This window comes from Eurosta solidaginis, chromosome 2, assembly GCF_040869045.1.
Source record: "Eurosta solidaginis isolate ZX-2024a chromosome 2, ASM4086904v1, whole genome shotgun sequence".
Lineage (NCBI taxonomy): Eukaryota > Metazoa > Arthropoda > Insecta > Diptera > Tephritidae > Eurosta > Eurosta solidaginis.
In genome coordinates, this window is record NC_090320.1 from 53,565,862 (window position 1) to 53,588,216 (window position 22,355).

At 36.9% G+C, this 22,355-nt stretch overlaps 1 protein-coding gene across 7 annotated transcripts in view; it reads right to left on the bottom strand.

Moving 5' to 3' along the window:
* Positions 1–22,355, bottom strand: part of LOC137239736 (uncharacterized) — a 169,812-nt gene that overhangs the window by 24,055 nt on the left and 123,402 nt on the right. For all 7 annotated transcript variants that reach the window (XM_067765353.1, XM_067765354.1, XM_067765355.1 and 4 more), the window contains one exon: positions 5,583–7,647. In XM_067765353.1, coding sequence (XP_067621454.1) covers positions 5,583–7,647 — 2,065 coding nt within the window. The remainder of the gene's footprint in view (positions 1–5,582; positions 7,648–22,355) is intronic.

The window sequence follows — 22,355 nt, forward strand, 5'->3', positions numbered from 1 at the left end:
TTTCATCTTAGAACGGATCACGCAGCATTGAGATGGCTACTCCAGTTTAAGCAACCAGAGGGACAAGTTGCACGTTGGATTGAAAGGCTGCAAAATTATGAATTTGATATTGAGCATCGTAATGGGGAACAACATGGAAATGCTGATGCGCTATCGCGACGACCGTGTGCCATAGAGTGTAGGCATTGTTCCAAAGTTGAAAGGTCCGAAGGCAAAATAGACATAAGGCTAATGCAAATACAACCCGATGATGAATGGACTTTCAGCGCAATAAGAAATAGTCAACTGAGTGATGTGGACATAGGAAAAATGATGGAAGCCAAAGAAGCTGGAGATAGACCATCTAAAACTGCAATTGCACCACAAAGTTCTGCAGCTAAGGCATACTGGGCCCAGTGGAATAGCCTTAAAATAATTGATGGAGTTCTTCATCGCGTATGGGAAAGTGAAGACGGAAAACATACTCGTAATCTCATCATAGTTCCAAAATCCAGAGTTAAAACCGTATTAGAGGAATTCCACAACGGGTCTAGTGGAGGTCATTTGGGTGTGACTAAAACCCTGGAGAAAATTAAACAGCGATTTTACTGGGTAAACTGTAGAAAATCAATTGAAGAATGGATTCGAAACTGCGCACGGTGTATGGTAGCGAAGGGTCCACACACCAGAAGTCGAGGTAAATTACAACAATACAATGCGGGGGCACCGTTTGAGCGAGTGGCAATGGATGTTGCAGGTCCGTTTCCAGTTAGTGACTCTGGCAACAAATATGTATTAGTCGTTATGGATTACTTCAGTAAATGGCCGGAAATTTACGCGTTACCAAACCAGGAGGCAAAATCCATTGCAGAGGTTTTCGTGCAAAACTGGGTAGCCAGGTTTGGAGTGCCAATTGAAATGCATTCAGACCAAGGAAGAAACTTTGAGAGCGCAGTATTCAGTGAGATGTGTTGTTTGTTGGGAATTAAGAAAACGCGCACAACACCTCTGCACCCACAGTCAGATGGAATGGTTGAAAGATTTAACCGTACTTTTGAAGAACACTTACGAAAGGTAGTGGGGACGTGTCGTCAACAAAATTGGGACAAACACATCCAAATATTCCTATTGGCTTATCGCTCCGCTGTGCACGAGACTACCGGACAATCGCCTGCAAGAACACTTTTTGGTAGCGATTTGAGGCTTCCGTGTGATTTAGTATTTGGGAAAGGTGTTGCCCCTGCAATGGGAGATAACAGTTATTGGGAAATGGTGCAGAGTGAAATGGATGAGTTGCATCGTAATGTGAGGGAACATATGCGGATAAAGAGTGACAGGATGAAAGATCGATTCGATAGAGCTGTAAATTCAGATGGGTTCAAAGAAGGTGACTTGGTACTACTGTATAATCCACAGAGAAAGAAAGGCATTTCTCCAAAACTTCAAGCATCGTGGGAAGGTCCATATAAGGTTATTAAAAGATTGAACGACCTTGTGTATCGTATAAAGCGAAGCCAGCCCGGACAAGGAAAAGCCAAAGTAGTTCATTTGGAAAGATTGGCACCATATGGGTCGAAGAATTGTATGTCTAATCGGGACGATCAGACTTAAGTGGAGAGCAGTGTAACAAACTTTGAATAGGGCACTACTACTTGCAGCGTTAAACAATTTTTTTATACTTTTCAATTTTTATACTTGTTATAATTGTATTCGATTAGTCTAGTGCTCATAGATTTTAAATAATTTGTAAAACGCTTTTGCTGAAATAAATGTCAGTTAGAAAATAGAAATCGTAACAATATATATAGTATATATATATATATTTTCGCAAATTTTAGCCCCATTTTAACAGCTAGAAGCTTCAAATTTCACCGAATACTTACGTATATAGCATATATTGTTGTATATATTATGGTATATATAGTATATATATATATAGTATATATATTTTTTTTTTGCGATTTCTGCCTCATTTTAACAGCTATAAGCTTCAAATTTCACCAAATGCTTACGTGTATAGCATATATTGACGTCTGAAAAAATCATTGAGATCGGTGGTATACATAGTATATATCTCATACAACCGATTGTTCAGATAAGAAACTTTGCGCAATTTCTGCCCCGTTTTAACAGCTAGAAGCTTCAAATTTCACAAAATGCTTACGTATATAGCATATATTGTTGTCTGAAAAAATCATAGAGATCGGTGGTATATATATTATATACTTCATATAAACTGTCATTTTTGCCCCTTTTTTACGGCTAGAAGCTTCAAAATTCATCAAATTTCATCAAATAGTTACTTTTACGTCATATATTTTTGAAAGACGTGATTCGTAGTCATAGTTTTTACATGCAGACCACAAAAAATGTGAAGCTTTGCATCCCCACACAGATTACCTACCTATTTTTATACCTTTCATGAAAATGAAATGGTATATTAATTTCGTTACGAAACCGAAAATTGTAAGTCCTTAAAGGAAAATAGATAGACCCACCATTAAGTATACCGAAATAATCAGGTTGAAAAGCTGAGTTGATTTAGCCATGTCCGTCTGTCCGTCTGTCTGTTTGTATGCAAACTAGTCCCTCAATTTTTGAGATATCTTGATAAAATTTGGTGAGCGGGTGTATTTGGGTGTCCGATTAGACATTTGTCGGAACCGACCGGATCGGACCACTATAGCATATATCCTCCATACAACCGATTTTTCAGAAAAAGAGGATTTTTGTAATATCTTACCCAATTTAACAGATTGAAGCTTCAAACCTCACCATATACTTTCGTATATTGCACATATTGTTGCCTGAAAAAATTGATGAGATCGGTCGTATATATAGTATATATCCCCCACAACCGATTGTTCAGATAAGGAACTTTTCGTAATTACTGCCCTATTTTAAGAGATAGAGGCTTCAAATTTCAACGAATGCTTACATATATAGCATATATTGTTGTCTGAAAAAATCATAAAGATCGGTGGTATATATAGTATATATATGGTGGTATATATAGTATATATATATAGTATATATATATATATATATTTTCGCAAATTTTAGCCCCATTTTAACAGCTAGAAGCTTCAAATTTCACCGAATGCTTACGTATATAGCATATATTGTTGTTTGAAAAAATCATAGACATCGGTTGTACCTATATATAGTATATATCTCATACAACCGATTGTTCAGATAAGAAACTTTTCGCAATTTCTACCCCATTTTAACAGCTATAAGCTTCAAATTTCACCGATTGCTTACGTATATAGTATGTATTGTTTTGTTAAAAAATCATAGAGATCGGTAATATATATAATATATATATGATGGTATATATAGTATATATATATAGTATATATATATAGTATATATATATTTTTTTTTACGATTTCGGCCCCATTTTAACAGCTAGAAGCTTCAAATTTCACCAAATGCTTACGTGTATAGCATATATTGATGTCTGATGAAAAAATCATTGAGATCGGTGGTATACATAGTATATATCTCATACAACCGATTGTTCAGATAAGAAACTTTGCGCAATTTCTGCCCCGTTTTAACAGCTAGAAGCTTCAAATTTCACAAAATGGTTACGTATATAGCATATATTGTTGTCTGAAAAAATCATAGAGATCGGTGGTATATATATTATATACTTCATATAAACCGTCATTTTGACCCCTTTTTTATGGCTAGAAGCTTCAAAATTCATCAAATTTCATCAAATAGTTACGTTTACGTCATATATTGTTGAAATACGTGATTCGTAGTCATAGTTTTTACACGCAGACCACAAAAAACCTGAAACTTTGCATCCTCACACAAATTACCTACCTGTTTTTTATTTTATATTTATCTTAAAAATCGTTAAGGTATGTAGATCTGTTCACTATATATTTCTTATCTTATACATCCGATTATTCGGAGATTACGAACGGGATAAGATTATTGTTCAGCCCCATTTATGAAAGGTATGAACAGTCCCGTTCTTACTTGTTAAATTTGTGTAATGCAACTTGAGATATATCAGCATCAATTTTTTAAAAGAATCCAGTTTTTTCAAAAGCTGGAAATCTTTGTATGGTGCTTGTGCAGCAGAAGGGGCAGAGAACCGCATCTCAACCTATATTGAAAAAATAAAAATACATATATTACGTAAAGCTTTCCTATCTTTTAATGCCAAATCAAATTCATGTCGAAATAAAAATATTTTTAAGCAGTATATAGCTTTTCCATCCATCTCGCGTGGTGGACAGCCCCAGGGGCGCGAAAAGCTGCATCGCGAATAGGTGAAGTCTCGCCAAGAAATATTAATCGAGAAACTCCCTGTAATCATCTCTTGGTTCTTTAGTTTTGATCGCATCGTTCACTAATTGAATTATTTTATCTTTATCTACTGTTAAATATTTTTTGACATCATTATCTTCCATTCCACACTGATAATTATTTTGGCTAATATTTCCCCATGTATTTTTAAATTGCTCAAAAACTTTTACATTTGGGCTTTCGGGTTTGCTCATCTTAACTTCAAAGGCACTTTTTAATATGACTTCAAAAATGTGGTGACGGCAAGGTAGCCAAAGAAGCTGCTTTTGAAGGCTGTGTTCAATAGTCGTACAGGTTCCATTAAAACGGCTGTATTTACGGCAGTAGTGTCTACCACCAAGGCTTTTATATGATCTTGAAGTCCTCATTCAAATATAGCTTTACAAACAGCAGACGCCTGCTCTCTGCCAGTTCCACTTTTAAGTGCGGACACTTCAAGTAGTTGCTCCGTACGGCCGCATGAAATTATGATTGGAAGTCTGTCAACTTTTTGATTTCCAGTAAGAGCTGGTAACGGCTTTTCGATCACTGACCTTGCAGACATCTAAAGCGGCTGCAAGTTTTGGAGTCATTCATCATTCATCATGAAAATATGTTCGTATGCAAACACGAAGATATGTGAAAATTTAGCTGTTATTTTTTAATTTGGTTTTTTTCTGGATTACATATTAATGTTAAAGAAAACTAATACAGAGCAACATTGTTCATCAGATATGTTCCTAGAATATTTGTGAATAAAGTTTTTCTATAAAATAAGTATTACTGAAGTTAAGAACAATTAAAGCGAGCCATAGTGAGAAAAATAGCCTTTTTAGCAAAACTTTGTGGGCTCAAGGCACGCCCAATAATTATGCAAACACTCTAAAATTTTTTACATAAATTTTTTTTTTTATTTGGAATAAATCTAAGGGGTTTGCCAAGTGAAAATACGAAAAAAAAAATTTTTTGTCCATATAATTTGCGGTCACACTAATGTACATATATGGTACATCAATTTGTTGCATTCCCAGGATATCCAAAAATACGGTTATTAACCGGGTCTTCATAAACCCGGATATCCGGATAGTTTCACAAACGAATATTAACCGGATGTCCATGCCGTCCGGATTTTATCCGTGTCAACGGATATCCGGATATTCGAATATGCGGATAGTCCCAGCCCTAAATATAAGCCCCCTGACCCGCTGGGGAAGCACAATAGATCTAAATAAAGTTTGCAGTGTATCGGGGCCTAATAATAGATAATAATAAAAAAAACTGTTAAACAAACTTACCTACAACTTCCAATGAGTTGGTTACATTGTTGGGTCTTATCACAATTTTAACTGGCCTTAAATGACAAGCACCACTAAAGTTCGGATCATGACTCTGAATTGCTACACGCGGAATTGCAGCATTACTTGCGTTAGGTGAAGTTATAAAATTTGATGATGTTACAAAATTTGACGTGGGCGACAAGTGCTCTAATGTTGTATTATTTGTTGTTGTAGGTAAGGTAGCGAAATTTGATGTGGGCGATAGGAGTTGTGGACTTGTATGTAGCTGCTGCGCTAGTGCTTGTTGAGCTGACGTTTGTAATTGCATTTGATGAGATTGTGGCATTAGCGTTTCTTGTACTGGACTATGGCACTGCAAATTCTTTACATTCACACAGCGAATAGCATGCACACTTTGTTGTTGTTGTTGTTGTACGGATAATTTTAATACATCATTAGCAATAATAATATCATCATCACTAATCATTTCAACATCATCATCATCATCTTCTTCGGCAGCAGCATTGCTATCCAAACATTCTTGTTTTACTATACAAATTTTGTTTTGAATACAGTTCATTGGTGATTCATTGGCGCATGTTTTTTGTATTTGCAATTGTAATGGTTTTATGGTATCAATTGTTATTTGATTATTAGTAGCAATTTGACAACGTATTCTTAATGCTGTATTGTTCGTATGTTGATTCATAAAATGTGCATCACATGCGATAAGTTGCAGTGATTCATTACAAATTTCACAAAAATATTGTAACGTAATATAATGTGACTTCTTTAAATGCATTGCATATGTTTGCCAAGTTGTATTATGCTCATTGCAAATGAAACATGTTTTTATTGTGGAAAACGTTTTTCTCAATTCTGCAAACACAACCGCTATAGATATTTGTACACACTCGGGTGTACGTATTATTGTAATAATTGGCACATCGCGATAACGATGTTCATTTTGTAGATGTTCAAATAGTTGACGACGATCATGATGATAATATGAGCATACACAACATACATATATATTAAGTACATGCATTTTTATATGCTCAATAATGGGTTCCCAATTTTCGCATGCTACACGATAGTCACATTTGGCGCATACAAATCTGCGATCGCCAATGCTGTGGCTTGTGCGTAAATGATTATAAAATACTTCATTATCATATGTTTGAAATGTACAATTTTGACAGAAACATTTACGCTTGACGCTTTCATTATTTTTAAAACTAGGAAAATTTTCTAACCATAAAGCTGTAAAAGGCACAATCCATTGCGTTTTTAATGATTCATAATATAGTTTTTCAACATATTTACAACGTTTTTGTAAAACTTCTTGCAATTCTAATAAGAAACAATAACGATCTTTTTGTTCTTGCCGCTGTACGGCTGATTTCATTAACACATTAAATGCATGATTAAAGTATAATTGTATTTTTTCGTTCTGCAATTCGTACGCTGTTGTTGTTGTTGGATTTGTATCGTTATGTGCATGTGTTACATGTTCTCTTGATGCCAGCTCATTTGAGAATGTTTCACCACAATAAAAACAACCATATAGATGACAGCAGTGTTGTTGGAAATGCATTTTAAAATCTGTTAATGGTAATTCTTCTTTCTTATCATTCGGACAATGCGGGCATACGCTTATTAAACAACAATGCCGTACGCTCATATGTCTATACCATAATTCATAGTTTGAGAAGAATCCTCCACATGTCGCTTGCGGGCAATGATAAAGTAAATCGGGTGCAATTCCAGTGCTTTTTGTTAATTTTAGTAAACTTATTTTGACACACTCTTCAGCTGTTTGCAGTAATTGTTCTGTATTTGGTTTCATCTCACTCTCGTTGGTATTTATTGTATCGGCTTCACTTGTTGTTAATGTTGTTGTTAATGTAGTATCACCATACATTGCTTGAGATGCATAAACGTTAGTTGTATCGTGGTTTGTTTGTGCAGCGTCCTTGGAATTTATATCCAATTCATGTTTTACTACAACTTGTTGAATATTTTCGCACGGTACTTCTGGCAATGGTACAAATGTAATTGTTAGGTTTTCCAGCAAGTCAGCCTACAAATAAGTAGCAAGTATTTCATTAAATTTATCAACTAACAAGCAAGGAAGTCTAAGTTCGGTTGAAACCGAACATTACATACGCAGCTGTGCCCGTGAAATGCTGTTGTTGTTTGTTTTGTGTGCTTAATAGTGTTGCAAGGCTACGCAATAATACTGTGACGAATATTATCATCACTAAGCTGATACTACATAAATAATCAGGCAACAACAAAAACAGTAATGCGCGCCACACTGGTGTACATGAATACACAAATCATCATTTACACACATACATACAAGGCACCGAAGAGATACTCACAAATACATGTAATCATCAACCGAAATTGTTAATCACACAAACACACGCATATATGCGGGATTGCATACCATAATATGCTATCTCTACACATGCCCTAATACGATCCTGCATTTACGCTTATATACAACTCTGCGCAAGAACCCTAATTTGACGAACAACAACGAAACGAGGACAGCATAAAAACGACATTGACGAACGAATGGACAGTTGCTATTTAAATTCGAGACTACACGGACCGCTTAATTATTATAAAATATAGTTCTCATAAGTAACCTATTTAACTATTGAATTTAATCAAATAAATTTATTAAAATTAACCAGTTGCGTGTTTCTTTTAATTGGAACTCTACAAATGGTGTCAGGCGTGGATCGAATTCCTGCCTACTGAACTCGATTGTTTAACCAAAAATTGCGAACGCTTTGAGTACCTACCTAATAAAATAAGTGCGATTTTGTGAAAATTTTAATATTTAGAGTGCTACATATCGAGCGAGTGTATGCGAAGAAAACATGTAAATGTGCATATTTATTGAAAAATTTAAATTCAAAAGAAAGAAAAATCAATCTTATACCTTAAATAAAACGACAAATTACATTTGTGAATGATTTTCATTTGGAAGGCGTCCCAAAAGTCTGAAAAAATCATTTTAAAATTTTCGGTTGCTGTACTCTTGAACAAGCGTAGCGTGATATCCGTTAGTTAAAAGCACCGCTATCCGAAGCTATTCCAACGCCAAGTCGACAAGCGCAGTCGACAATAGCAGAAGCAGCGAAGCCATTAGAACACGGACGAACTGAGTCATGTCGTTGCTGGACTGCAAGACATATACATATATAAACGTAATTTTGAAAGAGTGAGTGCGAGCATTTGGCGAAAGCGTCGAAATAAATGCGAAAGAACGAAAATACATAATTTTGGAAAAGTGGTTGAAAGCATTTGGCGAAAGCGTCGAGATAAATGCGAACGAACAAGAAGTAAGCGAATTTGAGTAAAGTAACGCTGCGCAGATGCGTTGCTGGCTGATACAAGTGCAAGAGCGAGTACGAGCAAGAGTACCGGGTTAATAACGAAAGACAGTGGCTGACGAAGACAAAAGAAAAGCAAATAATACGAGCAAGAGTACGAATAGCGAAAGGCTTAAAGCGAACAGCAATAGGAAACCGTCGTGAGTAAAATTCTAAATTTAATTTGTATGTAGGTACGTGTTGTAAAAAGCAAGAAGAGATAAGTTTGTGCGTAGAAGCAAAAATATGTGAAATTGAAGCAAAATTGTAATAAAAGCAACAAGAGATAAATGTGAGCGTAGAAGCATGCATACGTGTAATTAAATCGAAATTGTAGTTGGGAGAAAGGTTGCTAAAATAAATAAATTGGTATCAGAAACATAAATAAACGATCTACATATGTTTCAAGAAGTTGAAAAGAAACGAAGTGTAATGAAAAGAAAAAGCAAAGCAAAATTTATGTGAATACAAGAAAATGTATATTTGAAATCTCAGGTTAAAGAAAGGTGCAAGATATCGAATGTGTAAGCAAAGGCAAAGAAGAATTTAGGTGGTTGTTAAAATAGAAAGAAGCTGGAAAGAAAAGCTAGTAAAGAAAAATTGAATGTGTTAACCAAAACAAAAGAGATAAAAACGGATGCAAACATTTGTAAGTAATTGAAATAATAATATTGAAGTTTGAATGCAAAGTTGGTCGCGATAAAAGAAAAGGGTAAATAAAATATGAAAACACATAACGACTAATTGTTAAAAGAACTACTTTCTTTATAAAAACATTTTAAGAATATAGACAAGTAAGAGAATATTTGAAGCGAGATTAGCGACATTTGCCCGTGTTAAAGTAAACGTAACACTTTTATTTAAAAAAAATATATATATAGCTTTGTGTTATAAGAAATTAGTGTACACTGTAAGCTCGACATGGACAGGGAACAAATTCTAGCACTGACAGTGAATGGTCTAAAAGAAAATTTGGTAGCTCTAGGTATTTCAACCAACGGGCGCAAAGCTACACTGCAGGATCGTCTTTGTGAGCACTATGGCCTGACAATCCGGTGACGACGAGTGGTCTGACAGCGATTGTGGCTCATTTCAAAGTGGCGTGCAGCGGACGGAGGTGGTTGGCCGTCCGGCTTTCACATTGCGCGATATCGAAAGTTCTCTTGTATCATTTAGTGGTATCGGCTATCCCTCAGTTGAGGAATGGCTGGATGATTTTGAGGATAATCCCACAGCTGTGCAGTGGAGCGATTTACAAAAGTTTATTTATGGGAAGCAGCTTCTGAAGGGCGCAGCTGAAAATTTTTGTACACAGCCAACGTGGAATCAGTAGTTAGTGTATGCTTAAGGAAGCATTAAAGAAAGAGTTTGGGGTTATTGTATCTTCAATCGACGTACATCGAGAGCTTAGGAATCGACGAAAACGTGTCAACGAGGACTACCGGGAGTACTTCTATAGCCTTATGGAAATAGGTAGGCCCATCAATATCGATGACAGGAGCCTGATTGAGTATTTTATTGAGGGTATCCCTGACTCTAGGGCAGGAAAGTCTAATTTGTATCAGGCCAAGACCATCGTAGAGTTGAAATCTCAGATTCTAATATACGAAAAGATACGATCAGGGCGTCAAGTAGGTTCAACTGTTTCGCAGAGTAAGCGCGAAGATTCGAATAAAAGCATCAGCAAATCGCAAGCAGCTGATACTAAGAAATGTTATCGATGTGGAGAGGTAGGCCATTTAGCTAGCGGGTGTCAACGCCAGCGAAAGTCGACGTGTTTTGGATGCAACCAACCTGGGCATCGCATTGCTGACTGTCCAAACAAAGAAGCTAAGGTCAAGCAGGAGGTGCCTCGCGTGAATACTTTGAAATTAGCGCGTGTTTCTTCGTCTATAGGATGTGTTATTTTTAAAGATCTGACAGTAAACGGTTTCACATTTTCGGCACTGTTAGATACAGGGTGCGACTTGGTCCTTTTGAAGTACGATGTTCTTTTAATGTTAGGGGATATTCAATTATCTAAGGAGCGGAACCAGTTAAGGGGCATAGGTAGTAGTATCCTTTGTACGATTGGCAGTTTTAACATTAATTTAATAACAGATGGCATCGATCTGAAAGTAACCTTTCACGTTGTTCGCGAACGCGATATTGCATATCAAGCAATCATAGGTAACAATGTCTTGAAACAGGTTGACCTGATTGTTTCAGGAGACAATGTCGTGTTTAAGACAAAAGGCAAGATCGAACCTCCTGAGTTGAAGGAGGCGGAGTTAGAATTAGATATCTTGCAAGAGTTTAGAGACTTGTGTTTGCCAGTTAGCTAAAAACCGGAAAATAAAGTTAATATTGACCTAGCCCACCTTAACAGATCACAAGCAAAAGCGATTGAGAACATGGTAAACTGTTATTTGCCAATGAAGCACCTAGAGTCCCCGGTTGTTATGAAAATATGCTTATCCGACGATACCCGTTTTCTAAGAACCACGTCGAATGTCATACTCCGACAAGTGCATTGTTGATAATCAGGTTACCGAGTGGCTAAGGGAAGGCATTATCCAACCCAGCGCCCATTGCGCTCGTCGCGAAGAAAGATGGCAGTAAAAGATTGTGCTGCGATTATCGTCGTCTTAATGAGAAGATAACAAAGGACAATTTCTCCATGCCGCTTATGGACGACGTGATTGAAAGGCTGCAAGGCGCACTCGTATTTACAACGCTCGATTTGAGAAATGGATTTTTTCACGTGCCAATGGATGCAGGTTCTATGAAATATACTTCGTTTGTTACGTATCAAGGACAATACGAATTTTTGTATGTTCCGTTTGGAATTTCGAATTCCCCTGCGGTCTTTACCAGATATATTTTCGCTGTGTTTAGGGATCTTGTTAGGGATGGCACGGTAATAACATACATGGATGATCTTATTATTCCCTCTAAGGATGTTGATGAAGGCATAGTCAAGCTTAAGGCAGTTTTGGACAGGGCAGCTCAATTTAATTTGCGTATTAAATGGGAAAAGTGTCAGATTCTTCAAAAAAGGGCAGATTTCTTGGGTTACGTCGTGGAGGGAGGTAAAATTCGACAATCGGATGGGAAAACAGAAGCGGTAAAGAATTTTCCCGTCCCAAACGACAAAAAGGCGGTACAAAGATTTCTTGGACTAACGTCTTACTTTCGCCGATTCATTGAAGGGTATGCAGTGATCGCCAAACCACTGTCTGGACTTTTGCGTAAGCATGCAAAATTTGAGTTCAGGGAAAATCAGCAGGCAGCGTTTCAGCAACTAAGGACTTCGTTAGCCAGTGCACCAGTTTTGAAACTTTATAACCCGAAGGCTTTAACTGAGGTTCATACTGACGCTTCGATATATGGGTACGGAGGAGTACTTTTCAGAGGGACAGCGAAGACCAGTGTTTCCATCCGGTCCAGTATATGAGCCGAAAAACAAAGCCTGCCGAGGAGAAGTACCACTCATACGAGCTGAAAGTGTTAGCTATTGTGGAGGCTCTCAAGAAATGGAGGGTGTATTTAATGGGAGTACATTTCAAGATTGTCACGGATTGTAATGCGTTCGCCATGACAATGAGGAAAAATGATGTTCCTCTTAGGGTAACTCGTTGGGCCATGATGTTACAGGATTACAACTATGAAATCGAACACCGAAAAGGGTCAAAAATGCGCCACGTGGACGCATCAAGCAGGGTGTCCTGTCTGATGTTAGAGGACTCATTAGTCCATAGATTGAAACAAACACAACAGCACGACGAATGGATAAAGGCGATTTGTGAAGTGTTAGAGAAAGATACGTAAGAAGATTTCTTCATTAAACATAACCGTCTGTATAAGGATTCTGTAAACGAGCTCATGGTGGTGCCCTCAGTAATGGAAGATGAGATAATACGAACAAACAGGGACATTTCTCAATAAAGAAAACCCAAGACGCTATTGAGAAAAGCTTTTTCATTCCACAACTTAACCCAAAAATAACGAAAATCGTAAAGAGTTGTGTAGAATGCATTGTGACTGACGCGAAAGCTGGAAGGAAGGAAGGTCTATTAAATCCCATCGATAAAGAGGATCGTCCACTAAGCACATACCATGTCGACCATGTAGGACTCATGGAGCAAACCAAGATAGCGTATAATTATATTTTGGTAGTCGTGGATGCATTCTCGAAATTTGTGTGGCTGTATCCAGTAGTAGTGTAGTCAGGCAGCAATGTTTGGAAATCCCAGGCGCATAATCACAGATCGAGGAGCCGCTTTCACAGGAAACCTCTTTAAAGGATACTGTGAAAAAGAGGGTGTTGAACATTTGCTAATTGCTACTGGTGTTCCGCGGGGAAACGGCCAAGTCGAGCGAATGCATCAAATAGTTGTACCAATGTTGTCAAAATTGTGTGCAGAGGAACCAAAGAGCTGGTACAAATACATAGAGAGGGTACAACAAGCCATAAATAATACTCCAACGCGTAGTACAAAGTTTGCACCGTTCAAGATATTAGCCGTGTTTTTTAACACGCGCGTATACGTTTCGTTTGCGCGTGTTAAAAAACGCCTATCTTCGCTTAGATAATGCTTAGGAGACCCATCTAGCGGCTGTGGTAAAACAACAGCTACAGCAACAGGGTGTAGCGAAAAGCGGAGACGCAACGCTCTGATGGCCATAGGGTATAACATATAGCTGAATCAGTTGCGATGAATTGTGGACACACATATAATACATAGAATTAGTGTACAGGGTGAAACAAAGACACATATTTCAGTTACATCTGAGTATAATGCGTATTGAAATTTAGTAGGACAAAATTTATGCGCAGCAATTTCAGAGGTGTATTTATAGTTTGTCTCTTAGCAGTCAATATAAAGTTTAAGCGTAAACGGATATACGCGTGTTAAAAAACACGGCTATTAACAGGATGTGACATGAGGGTTACCGGGTTGTCAGAATTAAGCGAGTTTTTAGAGAATGCAGATTTCGATGACTTAGATGCGGAACGCGAGGAAATTCGAGTGGAAGCCAAGGAAAATATTGCGTTGATTCAAAAAGAAAATAAACGTAATTTCGACATGAAGAGAAAAGCGGCGGTGAAATATAAACAAAATGAGTTGGTCGCCATTAAGCGTCTTCGATTAAGGCCGAAATATTTTGGACCTTACAAAATTGTGAAAGTTTTAGCCCATGATCGGTACGAAGTAGAAAAGGTTGGCGAAGGTGAAGGTCCTGGACGTACGACCACCGTCGCCGAATACATGAAAAAGTGGGACCCATCGTTGATTAGTCAGGATGGCCGAATGCGGGATTGCATACCATAATATGCTATCTCTACACATGCCCTAATACGATCCTGCATTTACGCTTATAAACAACTCTGCGCAAGAACTCTAATTTGACGAACAACAACGAAACGAGGACAGCATAAAAACGACATTGACGAACGAATGGACAGTTGCTATTTAAATTCGAGAATACACGGACCGCTTAATTATTATAAAATATAGTTCTCATAAATAACCTATTTAACTATTGAATTTAATCAAATAAATTTATTAAAATTAACCAGTCGCGTGTTTCTTTTAATTGGAACTCTACATATATGTAGCTCAATTACCAGGAAGGAGATACATCAGTTCTAGAAGGCGAAACGTCTAGACTTTAGTAGAACTATACGAATGAAGCAACGGAGCGTATAAAAGCAGCGCAAGCTAAGTAGTCAATAATCAGTTTTGATATAAGCACGCTATTAGTTGTGAAGTATAATTGTAATTGTTACGTACTACTCCCAAAGTGGTTTAATAAAGCCCATTTTGCATTATTGAATATTGGAGTTATTTATTCAACAGTTTAGCGATTCCAACGTTAGCAGGTTTGGAATAAGAAGAATTTCCCATTCGTTTCAATACATATACATATGGTTCTATTCTGAACTAATTTTTCTTCGAGTTATGGCTCCCGAAACATAAAAAATTGCTTAGTCATAAAAGGGGCGTTGCCACGTCAATTTTTTTAAATTTCAAGTTTTTCCTATTTATTCGTGTTTTTTTTTTACACGCGTATACGTTTCGTTTGCGCGTGAAAAAACCCCTATCCTCGCTTAGATAATGCTTAGGAGACCCATCTAGCGGCAGTGGTTAAACAACTAGCTACAGCACAAGGTGTACCAAAAGCGGAGACACAACCCTCTGTTGTATTTCTGTGTATAACATATAACTGAATCCGTTGTGCATAGAGTACATAGATTTAGTGGAGAGGGTGAAACATAGACACATATTTCAGTTACATCTGAGTATAATGCGTATTGAAATTTAGTAGTACTAATTTTATGCGTAGCAATTTCAGAGGTGTATTCAAAGTTTGTCGCTTAGCAGTCCATATAAAGTTTAAGCGTAAACGTATATAAATGTGAAAAAAAAACACAGCTATTGTTATAAATCCACTTGGAATACCATTGATATAAAGTTCTTTTTTGCAAAGACATAGTTATTTTATTCGTCCACGACCCTTTCAAAAATCCTTTATATAAAAGTGGGCGTAGTCCTTAACCGATTTCGTTAATTTTTCTTCAAAGCATTCCTTATAGCAAAGCAACCTCTCTGCCGAATTTTGTTACGATAGGTTTAACGGTTTTTGATTTATGATTAATATTTGTAAAATTGATTTTACACAAGTGCGCGGTGCCACGCCCATTTAAAATTTTTTTTTAATTTTTATCAAGAGTCTCAATATCAGTCCACACGTCAAATTTCAACATTCTAGGTGTATTCTTTACTACATAATCAGGTTTTTTTGTTTTCCAAAATGTTATATATATAAAAAGTGGGCGTGGTTATCATCCGATCTCGCTCATTTTCAATACCAATCTATTCTGGGTCCAGATAAGCTCGTGCTGAAGATATCTCAATATTTACACAAGTTATCGTGTTAACGGACAGATGGACGGACGTGGCTCAATGAAATTTTTTTTCGATACTGATGATTTTGATATATGTTAGTCTATATCTAACTCGATTCCTTTATACTTGTACAACTAACCGTTATCCAATCAAAGCTATAATACCCTGTGTACAAGTACAGCTGCGTATAAAAAGATAACTAGCAACTAAGTTAGGTGCTGTTTTCGGTTGTGCCTTTCATGAATAAACAATGGATCTGCTTGAATAAGAATAAAGACGCATACCATGCTGATGCTTAAAAACCTCTCGCTCGTCTTCAAACTGTCCACTTTCGTCATAACTGAAAAAAGGAAAACGGCGAGGATGGTAGCGCACCTAAAGCCTGGGAAACCAGCTAACATATCGTCCGTTATCTCTCCTATCGCCGGTAGCCAAGACACTTGAAGCCGTCGCGCTTCACCGCAAACCTGCGACTTTACAATCATCAGCATGGCTTGCCAAAATTAAATAGCACCACCACCGCGATAAATGCCATAAATAAAGTGCGCACTGAATCAAAAATCCCACCATAGAGCAGAACTTGTGTAGCGCTAGACTTATCAATCACAGAAGGTTACTGCAAGACGTGGAAGGGTCTACACTTCCTCTAAGTGTAAAAAGTAGACTGCAAATTATTAATTAAACTTTTGCATGTCGGAGCACGCTTCCTCACCAGAAAGAGTAACGATTGTGTCCTACGCCGATGACTGCACAATAATGCCAACAGGTCCTGGCCAATCCATTCAAGAATTATGCTATAAAAATAACAATTATCTCCCTAGTGTTCTCAGTTTTTTCACCTCTCTAAATTACGCTACCGAATATCCGACACACAAAAATAAGTGGTACTGAGCATTTCTTTGTCCTTACCCCAAGTGCTGCCGGCAAGAGATTTGAGTATTTTATTACGGCTCTGGATTTTAGGTACAATTACGGTTGCATGCTCTCCAAAATGTAGATCCTGATCGAACGTCACACCCAAAAATGCAGGGTGTAAGACAGTCGGTAGCGTAATGCCATCGACGTGGATGTTCAATATGGTCGGAAATTGCCATATCTATGTTGTAAGTAAGGTTGCCGATGACTTGGTCTGACAATGTCAGGTTTCACGAGGCTAAAAGGCTGTAGAGATCAGGGAGATAGCTGTTTATTTTATTAGAAAGCTCATCGATATGTGGGCCTGGGCCTGTGGCCATTATTGTGCAGTCATCGGCGTAGGAAACGATAGTGAATCTTTCTTAAAACAAAAGTGGAGGAAGGGAGGACACTTCCAAGTCTTGCAGTAACGTGTCGTGGTTCACCGTATCAAAAGCTTTTGATAGGTCTAGCGCAACGAGTACTGTCCTGTGGTGGGGTGTTTGATTTAACCCGCTACTTATTTGCGTGCTAATGGCGTTTAGCGCAGTGGTAGTGCTATGTACTTTACGAAAGCCATGCTGATGATTGGCGATTCGTCTCTGAGGCGAAAGAAATGTTCGTTACGTAATAGAGAATGAGGCCCTTAAAAAACAGCAAAAATTGTGTTTTAATGCTTCATTTTGACATATTTGTGTGCTCCGCGCTTGACGCTCTCAATTGTCAAAGGGCTGACTCTGGCCTTATTCTAAAATCTGCGAATGTTTTGCTCGGCAGAGACTTTCCCATCTAGGTGGTGTGATTCTTTTAATCTTATCGTGATATACAGTAAAAAGCCTTAAGATGTACTTAAATACATTAAAAGCCTCCACATACAACAATAGGCTGAAGAGACAACCCCAATAGATCTAAATAAAGGTCGCAATACGCCGAGACCTAATAATAATAACAATAACACTGCGGAACAAAATTTTGCGGTCGGAGATTTTTAATCGATTAAGGGTAATTTGGGGGCACTGATTACGAAAATAATATCAGTTTTGTCAAATTTTTGAGATAATAACTTTTAAATATTTCACGAAAAAAACCTAATTAAAAATACCAATATGGATTTAAATTATATTTTTATTGCGCGCCTATAGTAAAATATTACAAAAATAAGAAAAATATATTCTTTTCATTAATTAATTTAAAAGAAATTACACAAAAGATTTTCTGTAGGACCTCCTATGATGTTGTCGCTAAGGACAATCCCGTATTAAGTTCCAGCAGTAGTCTGCCATCATGTGGTCGTCCCATCGGCCTTGGTATCTTTCTTCCATTATTTTTATGTCCTGGTGGAACCATTCACCTTTTTCCTCACTGTAACCGTCTAGGTTATCCGGAAATTTGTCCAAATGACTATGTAAATAATGTAATTTAATGTCCATTTTAGCTCCCAGTTTGTGAAAATTGAGAAGCATATCAGCAATAAGTTTTGCATAGTCTGGTGATTTATGATTTCCCAAAAAATTTTTCACTACATTAACAAAGCTTAGCCAGGCTTCAGGTTCAATTTGTGACATATGGTTTCAGAATTCAGTGTCTTTTATAAGGGTACGAATTTGAGGACCATCGAAGACTCCCACTTTTAATTTTTCCATACTAAGGACTGTAAATTTTTTGCTCACATATTCGAAACAGTCACCTGTCTTATCAAGGGCTTTGATGAACTGTTTCATTAGCCCAAGCTGATGTGAAGTGGTGGAATAATGATTTTTTTCTCGTCTTATGAGTTGGTCATGAACCACATTTGCTGTTCCTACCTCCATATTTTCTCTCACCGGCCAGTCCTTTCTAATGCAATATTCAGTTCTTGCACGCCTGTCCCATAAACATATAAAAAAGGGGTATTTAGTATACCCACTTTGTTGGCCCAATAAAAAATTCACCATCTTCAAGTCCACGCAGACTGACCACTTATGTTGTGCATACAAAATCTTTGCTAAAACAATTTTTACATTTTCGTATTCTTCTTTTAGTTTGGTACTATGACCGATTGAAATCGAAGCAAGTTTATTTCCATTGTGTAGCAATACACATTTCAGACTTCTTTTTGAGCTATCTATCAAAAGCCTCCAATGTTCGGGGTTATATTCGGGAAGGGCCATAGCACTTAAGAGTCCACAAATATTGTTACAATATACAAGATTGTCTTCTTTGGTGAAGTAAGGTAGAAGGTATTGCTCTCTGTTCCTAAAGGCTGTAATAGCAACACCAGGTTGTAGACAAGATTTTTGTTTTAGCCTCGAAGCCAGAAGTTCAGACGACTTTTTCGATAAATTGAAGTCACGAACGAAGTCATTGCGCTCTTCTAGTGTCTCTGACATTTGAACATAATCACAGTTTGCGGTAGATGTGATAAAAATACACATATATAGCAAAAATTGTTGGAGTCATTAACACAAGGTTTACCTTTCGAACTCATATTTTTAAGACAAAACGAACTATAATGCTCGAAATAAGACACCAACGGATAACGTTAAGGTCAAAAAGCAGATAAATGAAAAATAAATAATTAAACACGTGAATATTAACAAAACTTACTGCGGAATAACGAAATTAATACAACTGGATGGGTCATATAACTTTTTTCATTAATTTCTTTAGTCTCGTTTATCTCAAGAACTAGAGCCAATCCAAAAAAAGTAAAAACACAGTTCGTAAGCCTACTTACTACTAGTGTTAATAAAAGCCATTAACAAAATCGTGACCGCAAAATACACTGGTTTACAGTCAAAACGCACCAGAGACGCCATTATGAAATCCCTATGTAAAATCACCCCCTGATTCCGAAAATCAAGGTTATTTTTAATTCTATGGTAACGTTTTTGAGATATTTACGAATAACCGTTTTTTCAAAAAAAAAAAAAAAAATTGGGTCCACTTAATCATATATATCTCAGAAACGAAGCAATTCCAAACGGTTTGAAGCTTTTAAAAGGCAATAAAATTTGCTATAAACTGCGCTTACAACACTTTTTGCTAGGCCCTGCAGATTCAAAGATAACGAACAATCATTACGGATTTTTTCAATTTTTTTTTGTAAAAATATAAAAAAGATTGTACTTTGCGAGGAATGATCTCGAAAATTTTTTACTTTTTTACAGATTTTTTTTCTCTCTAATTACAAAAAAAAAACAAGCTTTCATTCAAAAAAATTGATGAACTAATACAAAAGTTATAAGCATTCAAATAAATATATCTATATAGTAAAACATAAGTACCCTACAAATAATAGCATATATAAATATGATTCTGTCTTAACTGTATGATCTTATTTTATAATTGAAAAAGTTATGTGTCTTGTTTTGACGCTTATTTAGATTAGGATCGGTTTCTCTTATGAGAAACCAACAGTAGTCACCCAACATAGCGACATCCCCGAATCGTTGATACCGACTTTCAATCATTTTCATTTGCTGGTGAAACCTTTCGCCATGCTCGTCACTTTCGTCGCCAAGATTTTGCGGGAAAATTGTTTAATGGGAGTGTAGAAAATGAATTTTTAAAGACATATTTACTCCTGAAAGAAAATAAAAAAGTAAATTAGAGAAATACATAAGTGACACATTAGTATATCATTTTCTTAGGCTGGATTTATCTTTCAATTCAGAACAAATTTTTTGTTTACATTTTTCTCGTTCTTATTTGTCGGGAACTGGACGATGAATTCAGATTTAGGGCTATATATTCTCATGTACATTTAAAAATTTTCATAAACATTTTTTGTTTATCGGGCAGATAGATTTTAAAGTTATCTGAGAAAACGGTCTTAAATTTGTTTTTTTTTTATTTACCCATTTCCGCATAGTTTTTGATTAAGTCGTTCACTATCATCTCGTAGTTAGGACTTTTGTGTCTGCCTAAAAAAGAAGTAACGACCTTTTCAAAAGAATCCCACGCTGCTGCCTTCACTGGTGACAATAGTTCTTTGAAATGGTTATTGGTCATCATTTTCCTTATATGCGGTCTCACAAATTTCCCTTCCTTTATTTTTGCTTCTGAAATCTCTGGAAAGATTATCTTCAAATGATGAAAAGCTTCGCCTTCTTTGTCCAAAGCCTTGACAAATCTTTTGGTAAGGCCTAGCTTGATGTGGAGCGGAGGTATAATTATTTTTTCCATCTTTATAAGCGGGGAGTATTTTATGTTATCCACCCCAACTTAAAACTCGATTCGTTCTGGCCAATCCTTTATGATGTAGTGGTCTTGACGAGCTCGGCTATCCCATTTGCATAGAAAGCAACAGTATTTTGTGTTTCCAATTTGTAGACCACATAGCATTCCAACGACTTTAAGATCGGCACATATTTTCCGATCATCTTTTTCGTATTTGATTAATTTGAGCAATTTTTGCATTATCTCATACGTTTCCTTCGTATTTACTACATGCGCGATCGGGATAGCGTTTGGTTGCCAATATGCAATAATACGGCCTTTAAACTTAAATTATTGCCGTCTATGAACAATCGCCACTCTTTTGAATCATATGGCTCACCAAACTGTTTGAATAGACCAGCAATGTCTTTGCAGTAACAAACACTGTCCTCCTTCGTATAGTACTTGGAAAATTGTTCGTGACGAGTTCTATAATATGTTACCTTAACATCGGATGAAACAAATTTAAATTGTTGCATACGAGAGGCGTGTAGTTCGGCCTTTTCCTTTGACAATTCCAAATCCCTTATCCAATCATTGAGTTCATTGAGTTGTGCTAGTGACAAAGAGTTTCTTTCGTTTTCCCTTTGCAATCCAGTACAACATGATGCCGCGTAATCAGATACTGCTGTTGACAATGAAACTGGAGCCGGAACTAAAGTTAAATTTGATTCTGGCAATGTAGCTTCCGTTGAATATAGTTCTGATAATGACACTGTAGATACGCTCGCATAGGTTACTTTTCTTGACTTTCCAACCCCAAGTACTTTTGTAGTGCAAATATAGCAGTCCGTTGAATGGCAAGTTGGTTTTCTCCACTTCATTGGTGTAATAAATTTAATATGTCGCCTAAATAGATAGTTTCAGAAATTAGTCAGCTATGCATTAAAAGGGTGCAAATTCCTAATTTTTACAACGTACCTTTTTGTTCCGGTTTCCGAAAAAATCAATTCGACTCGACATGTGGTGCACACAGTATTCGGTGTCCATGGCTTTTCACTGTTTTTCGGCTCAATTCCAAAATACTTATAGTATTTAACTTTCAAAGGATTTGAAAACACACGTCGCATCCTTTAACGATAAATTGACCGCAGATGAAACAGAACATATCTGGATCATTTGTACACTCAAACTCTCGCGCCCTTTTTATATTATATTTTTAAGTAAATGACGTGTTATAAAAAAAATAAAATAAATGTAAGGCGCGATAACCTCCGAAGAGATCTAAGGCCGAGCTTCTCTTCCAATTTGCGTCGTGCTCCTCTTGATTTTTCCCTACAAATTGGCCGGACGGGACCTACATGTTTTATGCCGACTCCGAGCGGCATCTGCAAGGCAGATGAGTTTTCACTGAGAGCTTTTCATGGCAGAAATACAATCGGAGCGCTTGCCAGACACTGCCGAGGGGCGAC